The sequence below is a fragment of the Pagrus pagrus genome, assembly GCF_965226575.1.
Source record: "Pagrus pagrus genome assembly, chromosome: 8".
Lineage (NCBI taxonomy): Eukaryota > Metazoa > Chordata > Actinopteri > Spariformes > Sparidae > Pagrus > Pagrus pagrus.
The window spans coordinates 18,354,327-18,364,899 of NC_140192.1; the positions used below are offsets into that span (position 1 = coordinate 18,354,327).

Here is a 10,573-nt window from a genome sequence, read left to right on the forward strand (position 1 = left end):
CTCACAAAGAATAACGTCGTGGCAAATAGTTAATTAACTGCTATAGGAGGAGACAGCCCTTTAGCTTAAGCTTTAGCTTTATCTTCGACAGCCCAGCGTTTCAGTTTGACAGTGGTTAAACCTCTGTGGTCCCCACCGGTATATAACGTGTTACACGACAGTCTTTGGCTGAGCGCGCGCCTATCTTTTCCCCACTGCTACATGAAGACTTTTATTTTGAAACCGGGAAATGACAGGCACGCACGATGATCAGCTGACTGAAATGTTGACAAAGCAAGTTGGTCACCGGTGGAGGAAGCAAAACCTCTGACAGAACAGCTTCGGCGATGACTAAATGGTGAGATTCCAGCTAAAATGACCGATGTTTACTTCACATACTGTGTAGCTTATTTTTTCGATTCCGCCATCGCGTGACTGCACGGTTCCTAGTTTGTACACGAGCTACTGTTGCTTTTCTCTAGACTCTCTCCTGAGCCGTGATCCATGTAAAAGGCGAACAACAGAAGAAGGTAAAACACCAGAGAGACATCAGTGCTGTCGGTATGGACATCCAGAACGAGAGGAGAAGGCTGCTGGAGGCGGAGGGTGGAGATGAGGATCCTACAGGTCTCATGTCTGAGCAGGATGCTTATCTGAGGTCAGTTAACGCACAACTCGTTTGTTTATTGCAGAATTAACTGGAAGAGTCACTGCTGATGTCGCTACAGTGGCTAATGATGACCTAAACAAAACAAACAGACACAGAGAGGGATTGTTAAAAGTTGTATTACAGCTACATGTCTTAGCCAATTCACTATCGAGGACATACTTTACATCACATCTGTGTGTTTCAAAAACACACACACACACACACACACACACACACACACACACACACACATACAGAGGCCCCCATTTCCACTGATTTCTGAACAATATTAAAATCAGTTAGTAGACATCAATCTATCAAAGTCAACATCAAGTGTGGATTCATGTAAGTTGTGTTAGTGACATCGTCATTGATGTAATCAGTCTGCACTATGCAGTTGCTTTATCAGCAGCAGTAATGTTATTGTTTAACAGTGGAGAAGCCAGAGTCAGGCCAGGTTTATCAAGATTTTCACTTGATTACTTAAATGATGAAACAGTCTTCAGAGTTACTGTCAGCTAATTTCATTCCAGTCAAATGAAAGACCTGTTGTATCATTTGTGTGTGTCATTTCCTACAGAGGGAATAAAGGATATGATAACATGTAGTATATATTGTAAATCCAAAATCTATAACTGTGCAACCTGCGTTCATACATTGTCAGCAAAAATACAAGTGCTACAATGCTACAAAAAAACAAGCAAAAAGGCTTTGCATAATTTGTAGTTCCTGTGCTGAGGTGCTTGAAATGCTGCGTAGTCGCACACTCCCAATCCTCTTCCACCACATCGTCAGTGTGTTGATTTACTTCTTCACTGCTCTACCTCTTAACCTCAGACAGTACTATAAACATTTTGATTAAATTGGTTTTGATCACTCAGAAAATGTTTATTAGAAATCACTTTGCTTGAGTCAATATGACTTATCTCACTGTACATGTATGTCATTACCAAGCATTAAGAACATGCCGCACTGAATACAAATTACATTAATTTATTTCTTAAAAATGACACAATTTGCAGATTCCCTGCAGTGTTCTACTCTTTAACTAGGGGCATTATAATGTTCAAACACAGTTATATAAGCAGCTGAACTGTCCTTTGGTCATGCTTGATACACTGACCCTTGAGTGGTTTTGACCTTTACCTCCTACAGTCCGTTCTGTTCCTTTTTTCTCTCCACAGTAAAGTGAAGAACAATAAGTTGTACCTGGCGACGTTTGCATCTGTTCTGGGTCCCATGAGCTTCGGGTTCGTGCTGGGGTACAGCTCTCCTGCCCTCCCTGAACTCACCAGAATCGCTGACCCTCGGCTGCGACTGGACAGCATCCAGGCCTCCTGGTTTGGGGTACGATGGCAGCTGTGATGATTGAATATCACATGCCTCAAAGCAGAACCATTTTTAGAGAGTGTGTTACGAACTTGTCAGCAGTTTTATGCCATCACATGTTGTCACAACACACCTTTTGGGCTGTTGGATTAACTTGAGCTCCAAAAACTGTATGAAGTGAAACATGTTTAGAGCTGAATATCAAGGATTACTTCCTCAAAATATACAGAAGTTGTTTACAATTTATTTCATTCCATTGTGACATTGTTAAGGGCACTATATAGGGCCTTAATCTGACACTCAGACTTCAGACACTGGAATAAAAAGACAGACAGTAAATATAGTGTACTATATAGAAAATAGGGCATCATTTCAGACAGACACAGGTCACAGACGGTTAAATGTCAGTTAAAATCATTAAAATGTCAAGTCTGTGAACAGTACTGAAGGAGCGAAGTCAACTACGACTCCCAAGGTGCATTTCAGTAAGAAACTTTTTTTTAAATTTAACATTTGCTGCTTCATCCTGGTAGTTCAGTGTGTCTAATTCTTCTTTTAATAAGTATGTGTGTGAAAACGTGCTGGTTTGATTTTATACATTGAAATCAGCATCACAGATAAACATGACTGAGTCGTTTAAGTAGCAAAGTCAGCAAAAAGTACAGATTTTAACAAAATGGCAATAATTTACTAATGTGTTACATTTTCTAGTTCTCCCTTAACTGAGAGTGTTATAGTTTGTCAAGTACAGGGTCAAATGCAAATAAAATGACTGAAATTATGTCCTCAATCTGTGTGTTGTTGGTTTTTCAGTCCATAGTGACGGTGGGAGCAGCCCTTGGTGGCCTGCTGGGCGGATGGATGGTGGGGAAGATCGGCAGGAAGCTCAGTCTGATGTTCTGCTCGCTGCCGTTCGTCTTTGGCTTCACCATCATCATCGCAGCACAGAACGTGTGGATGCTTTACGCCGGCAGAGTGCTCACCGGCGTCGCCAGCGGAATCACATCGCTGGTCGTACCGGTAGGTTAACTTACATGTTCTTAAAACATGAAATATATCTGGTTTTTTTCCGGATTAATTGTTAATCTCTTGAATGTATTTTTTGATAAATTCATTACTATGGAGCTAAAACAGTTAAACAGATAATTAATCAATTGACATTGAATGAAATGGCAATAATTTTGATGAACAAATCAATCACAGATGTATTTAAAACAACACTTTCTGTGGTTTTAGCTTCTCAAATGTGAAAATCAGCTGTATCACCCTATTTTGTATAATTGTAAACTGAATATGTTAGGTTTTAGACTATATAAAGGGCAAAACAAGCAGTTTGACCACACAATTTGTGAAAGTCAAAACAAGGAGTTTGTGAAGCACATCTTTCTCTATTTGCTGCGGTTTTATACACCAAACGATGAATCAATCAATGAGGAAATTAAGCAGCGTTTTAATCCATAATAAAACAAAACTAACTGTTAGTGGCAGAGTTAAACAATTAATCAGTAATAGTAATAGGTTTATTGTTTTGGCACTGCCTGGAAAGTCCCGAGCTAATTCAATATCACGTTTCTATGGATAAATATCAGTAACTGTGATGTTTAACCTGTTTTTCTCTCTCCATGCAGCTTTACATCTCTGAGATGGCACACGAGCGGGTACGAGGGTTTTTAGGCACCTGTGTGCAGCTCATGGTGGTGCTCGGCATCCTGGGAGTGTATCTTGCAGGTATGTAAAAACTGGTCATTAAAACTGGTTGAGGTTTAGATGAACATAAAACAGGCGTTTACAAGCTGTGAATCATTGAGAGTTTACGTGATGTAACTTAACATCCACCAGCTACATACTGCAGAGCCACACACCTTTCTGGTTCTTATGTGTTTTAATTCACTTTGCTGCTCTGTCCAACACTTATTTAAAGGGCTTCTTTATGCATCTGCGGCCACAGCTGCAGCTGGTGGCATCATGTTTTCATGTTTTCCGTCCGTCTATTTGTTTATTGTCATGGCTACAACTTTGTTTCTCTATCAGATTCAGCTCTCAATGAACTTACACACTAATAGACTTCCAGAAGTGGTCCTACATGAGCTTGATGGTTTTGCTGATATTGAGCTTCAGATAAAGCCATGACGAGTTGGCCTAGATACTCAACTGTGAAGCAGTAATTCTAGTTGCAGGTTATACCGCTGTTTGAAAGGTTATAAAGAAGAGATGACCCTAACCTGGCTGTCATGTGATTTGATCATCCTCAGTTATGATCAGAGAGAGTCATGTTCTGCCTCTTCGACAGCAGCCTCGACACTAATTGACCTGAATGAAAATAGCTGCCTCTTGCTAATCTAGTTAGCTGCATGCCATTTACGTTGTCTCAGTAGAAGCTGGTGTGTCACATGAGGTGGGTTTGTCTCGTGTTAGAGGCCAGTGAAAAATATGATCGATAATTATAAATTATATATATATTATAAATGATTTAAGTTTAAGGTTTAGATCATAAAGGACAAGTGTAAAAAAAGCATCAGGGTACAAAATAGACGATACCATCAACTAGAGATCTGTTTACAGTTTCTTAATGTTAGGGCACATTTTTATCTTCTAACATTTTATCACAATAAAGAGAAATGAATCCCCATATGGATCAACATGAAGTGGAATGAGGAAATCCTCTCCATGTTATCATGTTTTTTAGAGGAATAATTTGTTTAAGCTTACAAGAATTTAAAAAAAGTCATTTTTGTCACAAACCAGCTGCTGTTTAGCGAAAAGGTCGACAATGTGATCTTTGTAGAAAAATCAGTGGAACAATCAGATCAGTAGAGAGGTATATTTTTAGATACTGCAGATGAAGACATTCATGTGGAAACCTGGCCTTGACAAAGCTCCGCTGTGTCCCACAGCCTGTGGTCTGTCACGGACACTTCAGTGCTTGGCATGTTAAGAACATAGCTGGGGAAAAACTCAAATCTTCCTGGGTCACACATTTAAAAATGGGGACAGATTTCCTTGTCCTCTCCTCAAAGGGGAAAAAGGTGAGAATTTGAACCACTTGAGGTCAGTGAAGAGTGTGAAGTAACTCTTTAGGAACCTACATACTGAGTGTCCCAAATTTGGATTACAAAGTGAGTGATTAGTTGAAACTTACTATTGAGCAGAGGTTAAAAGATAAGTAGCGGCATAGTGAGCATGAAATTACACACTGGCCATTTGCAATAGTGACGTTGCAAGTTTCAAATCGACGCAGTTTTCATGTTCACGCCCAGCGCCCACATTGAGTAAATAGCAAATGTACTTGTGCCCACCTGTGTGGCCCTGGGCGTGTTGGTCTCAAAGGCGCACTGATGGCACATTGCCTTCTCCAGGCAGCAAAAATCGACATAGATATATATGACATATGATATTTTTTCATATGCAGTCAAGCAGTTAGCAGAGGACCACAATCCTGTCCCTCAGGTGAAATGAGTACCACTGCTTAATATACACCTGGTCCTGGTACACCTGGGAGATGACACTCAAAACACACCCATGAATAATTCAGAGTCTAAACACAACCCCTTGGCACCATGCGCCTCCCTTTGCACCCAGATTATCCACCGTTTAACTAGCAAAATGGACTCGGACACTCTGTGCCACTTTTTTGTCAGTGTTGTATTTGTTGTTTTTACGACCCAAAGGTAATATGATCCAGTGTTAATATCTTATCTTATGTTAAGAGCTGAAACAATTGTTCAATTAATCAAGCAACCAAAAATTAATCTGCAGCTACTTTGATAATCGAGAATTTCATCTTCTCATTCTGAGCACTGTGAACTCATCCTGCAGGTCTCTTCCTTGACTGGCGCTGGTTGGCGATCTGCAGCTCCATCCCTCCGACGCTGCTGATGGTCTGCATGTGCTTCATGCCAGAGACGCCCCGGTTCCTGCTGTCACAGGGCAAGAGGCGGGAGGCTGAGGAGGCACTTCGCTTCCTGAGAGGACCCGACGCACCCGTCGAATGGGAGTGCGCCCGCATCGAGGACGCCTGTGATGAGCAGGTGAGTCTGTGGTTGGTTGGCCTGGCTGTGATGTGATGTGATGGACAGACAGCCAGTGAGAAGCAATAACAGAGAGAAACATAATCCTCCAATCAACAAATGATCAGAACATTTTAAGATGGCATCATCCTCGTCAGTGCTAGTGGAACCACTGTCGGTAATGTTGAGTAAATACATAGACTGTTTAGGTCAAAGGGTCAAACAAGCAAGTGTGAGTCTGTCCTTTTTCTGTTTTCTCTCAGGGCTCCAGTTTCAACATGTCTGACCTGAAGGATCCTGGTGTCTACAAGCCTCTGGTGATCGGTTTCATGCTGATGTTCTTTCAGCAGATGACGGGGATCAATGCTATCATGTTCTACGCTGAGAACATATTTGAACAGGCACATTTTAAGGTAATTAGCACAGAGGTCTCGGCTCTCTATTCAAGTACATCATCAGGTTCACCTCAGGTTAAATCTAGGACATTTCGGCAAGGAATCACACTGAAATGTAATTCTAATGTATGTACAAATCAGAAAGGTAAAGCAAGTTTTGTAATTTTTCAGTGTTAACAATTTTATCTTGTTGAAAGAACAGCTGTGAATGTTTGGTTGTCTTTCAGGAGAGTGACCTGGCTTCGGTCATCGTGGGTCTGATTCAGGTGGTCTTCACGGGAGTGGCAGCGGTGATCATGGACAAAGCAGGAAGGAAAATCCTTCTCATCATCTCAGGTATTTCCAATATCAAATTTAATATTTAAAACAAATGTTTTTACTTTTTATTAATATAAACATTTGTATGGGGCACTGATGATGAACTGTAATGTCTAGTTTGTTGCATGTCGTTCCGTTTCTCTCCACTTTAATTTATTGCTATCTCTTAACTATTTAGGCATAAAATGGTCAAGAAAATACAAAAAAAAATGATTTGAAGTATTTTGTTATTCAATGGGAGAGTTGTTTGGTGTTTCGGAATGAAATCATTTAATCAGTTCAGCTCTTTCTGTAGCACTAGGCAGAACTGCGAGGTTATGACAGATTTTGTTTGTTTTTCAATTAATAATCAAGGTGTTGCCATGGCAATCAGCACCACAGCGTTCGGGGTTTACTTTTACCTGACGTCCAAGCTTCACACCCCCACGGTGTCACTGAGCGTCTTGATGCTGGACATGCAGAGCAAGGCTGGCGAAGATCCCCATGCTAACTTGGCCTGGCTGGCCTTGGCCAGCATGGCTGTCTTCAACACAGGTGAGCTCCTCAGTCAAAGTCATTGAAGCTAGCTTAACAGCAGCATGAAATGATTTATCTGTAATTGTTAAGATCAAAATGATGAATCGAGATGCCAAAGATGTAGTGAAATAATTGTGTTTCCCAAATTAACTCGACAACAATACAGTGTTAAAAATACTTAACCCTGGCACTCTTCATTCATCTCTCGAAGTCCTTTCCCTACATGTTCTACATCTCCCACCAACTTTTAATGATACCTCCATCCCACAGATACATCTCCCCTTTTCCCTTAAATCTATCTCATGTTCTGTGTAGTATTCTTTTTGTGAAATGTTATGTATTATATGTAACATATTTAGTCTCTAAAGGCTAAGTAAATGAACAGAAAGCTAATGTTGTGTGGCAGTCAGGGACGGTGCTCTTGAAGCTGTAGAATTTACTTCAGTTACCAGCTGATAAGCAGATTATTTTGCACCTGCTTTATTTTGTGTCTGGATATTGTGAGATATTGCGTCACAAATTCATATATTTAATCAACTTAGAAAATGATGGAGATTTTCAAGAACATAAGGATTGTGCCATATTATTGATTGTTGTTGTGTTCAGGTTTTGCTCTTGGTTGGGGTCCGATCCCATGGCTGGTCATGTCGGAGATTTTCCCCGCTAAAGCGAGAGGGTTTGCCAGTGCTGTCTGCGTCCTCACCAACTGGGGCATGGCGTTCGTCGTCACCAAAACATTCCAAGACATGATGGTGAGTGCTAACAGGATACAATTAAAACGGTTTTGATACAAGACAAGCATAGTTTTTTATATGACATTGGGAAAAGTTATGGCTTTCTCTCGATTTAGTTCTTGCTGTGATCGACTTCAAACTCATTTTGTCTTGGGATCACAAACCAATTTCTCACAATGGCAACATACAGTATAAATTGGTATTACATTAATGTGGCATAACATCCTGTAGATCACAGAGCAAATATCCTATTTCATCAGCTCGACATGTCATTTATTTCATGTTTACAGGAAAACAAACTGACTGATGTCAAGATCTTGACCATTATTATTATCAGAAAGCACAACATAAAAAGTGGCATCATTTTTTGTATCTGTCTGTGTCCATTAAGTTTGAAGTTACCCTTCTGCTTTGATTGAAAGTAGAGCTTAAACAATTTCTTGACTAGAGCAACATTATGTAGAAACTGGCATTTTGGGCGATTTGGCGACCCCCATAGTTTCTGAGAGCAACACCACTGTCGTAAATACAAATCCCAGGTCTGCGACAATTTGTTACATGTAATGTAGGTGCCGACTACAAACAAAACTCATTACTATGGCCTTTCCAACATAACTTAGACATCCATGTCTAAATAATTACAAATAAAGAAATAAATAAAACTGTGACCTCTTCCAGACTCTTCTAACCAGCGCTGGAACCTTCTGGCTGTTCGCCTCTATGTGCGTCCTCAACGTCATCTTCACTATCGCCTTCATCCCAGAAACTAAGGGCAAGACACTGGAGCAGATTGAAGCCACTTTCAGAGGGACGTCAGGTCCATGAAGCCCCCTTCCTTGCCCAAAAAACATCACACATGTCAAAAACTGAAAAATCTCTGACCTCATATTTCAGAACTGACTTGTCCTGTCGACACTGTGTGGGCATTTGTAAATCTTTGTGAAACCTTGAAAGCTATGAAGCTGTTCAAAACACATTCATTAGTTTATATCACAGACCCTGCTCAACCTAATGCATATTAATACAACAGCACTGTAATGATGCTGCCTTCATGAAGGAAATGCCGTTCTTTTTCTTTTTAGTGATTTAACTGTATGATCCTATTGGAGGCTGTGGTTTATGGTGCTGTTGAACTGATGGGTGTTTCTCATATTTTGTCCACCCCATGTGTATCAACAGGAGGCCTGACCTTCAGCATTGAACAATTTGGTAATCAGGCCTTTAAATGCAGTTTTCATTCTTTAAATTGTATGTTTTGCTGAGAAACATACATGTTTAACACAATAACAAAATAATCAGAGAAGTGTTTTGAAAACTGGACTACAGTGCACCTTTAAACACTGTGTTGCAGAGTAACTACAAGCGAGTAGATTCAGCAAAGGTTTAGTTTAGAACTGACTCGTGGAGCGACTACCTCCTGTAAGACAACTCTACACTGCCCTCTGCAGGTGTCACTGCTGTAGCTCACCTCTGAGTACACAAATAAGATTTCCTTTCCTGGGGCAGACTTATTGAAAGTTACAAAACTGAAAATCATGTACATAGTTAAAGCTTTATATAAAACTGGGGTCTTAACACTTTCAGTCTGGGATTCTCTACTGTGAAGTATCAGTGAAATTTGATGCTGAAGGTATACTACACCCCAAATCTTTCTTTAGGTGAGACTTTTTTTCAAGGGAGAAGAGAGGCTGTGGTAGGCTTAAAAATAAATATCAGGTATAAAATATTCAAATGAGGTTGGGTTTTTTTTGTGGAAAAGACATAGTGAAATGTCTGTAGATGTTTCTCAAACCAGTGCTGCAGCATAATCTTTTTTACTCTAGTTCTCATCAATTATGGCATAAAACAGAGAATCTGTCTTAATCCTCATTTGAAACCCTTTTGAGATTTCAGCAGGTTCCTAAACAGATGTTAGTTTCCTACACCGAGAAGATGTTTGGTTAAAATGAAAGAAATACTCTCTGGGTTTTTGGACTTTTTTCCACATTCATTTCTATTTGACAGAAGCTGGTACAATGCTGGAGCAGAGTGTAGGGAATACAGGTACCTTTTGAAACAATGTCAGTGTTTAGTTTTTTTAAAGTCACCTAGGTAAGAATAAAATCTGGTGTCCTGGTGTTCCTTCTTAAACTCTAATTGTCTCTGAAAGAATTATGAAGGTTTTTTTGTACTGATGATTTGGGAAGTGAGTCTGCTGTTTACAATGACTGTGCTGACTGTTAATCTAACTGTGCAGTTTGTATCATCAGAGAAATGAAGTGAAACTAAACCGATTCCCTGATGCAAAACTTGTTTAACATTTATCATAAAAAAACTGGCAACTGTAAAATCTTTTATAGAAAGAATATGGGCGTGTTTTTGTAATGTTTTTGCAATAATTTTCTCTTGGGATATTCTACATGACATGTTGTGAACATGACTTATATACAGTTGGGATGGTGATGATATTTGATTTCAGACTGATGTTTTCTTTTCTTTCTTTTTTTTTTTTTTACAGTTTTTAATGATTTTACATTTTTTCTTTTTTTTAAATAATTCTTCTCGATATGAATAAAGACCTGTTTTGGTGTTTGTTTGCTATGAGCTCAGTGAAGGTATGAAATAAATAAATTATTCCACTCTTTAAACCATTTCTCCACTGGCTGT

General features: G+C 39.7%; 1 protein-coding gene across 2 annotated transcripts; it reads left to right on the top strand.

The window, feature by feature from the left end:
• Positions 1–28: 28 nt before the first annotated feature.
• Positions 29–10,554, top strand: slc2a8 (solute carrier family 2 member 8). Of its 2 annotated transcripts, XM_084360416.1 has the most exons (11): positions 29–337; positions 462–637; positions 1,813–1,975; positions 2,771–2,977; positions 3,586–3,685; positions 5,774–5,985; positions 6,228–6,377; positions 6,587–6,695; positions 7,032–7,211; positions 7,800–7,945; positions 8,606–10,554. In XM_084360416.1, exons 2-11 carry the CDS (start codon positions 543–545, stop codon positions 8,750–8,752), a joined length of 1,509 nt encoding a protein of 502 aa, XP_084216542.1. In that variant the 5' UTR covers positions 29–337; positions 462–542; the 3' UTR covers positions 8,753–10,554. The 2 variants fall into 2 exon arrangements, with proteins under 2 accessions (XP_084216542.1, XP_084216543.1); XM_084360417.1 differs by having other exon boundaries at positions 332–637.
• The last annotated feature ends 19 nt before the right edge of the window (positions 10,555–10,573 follow it).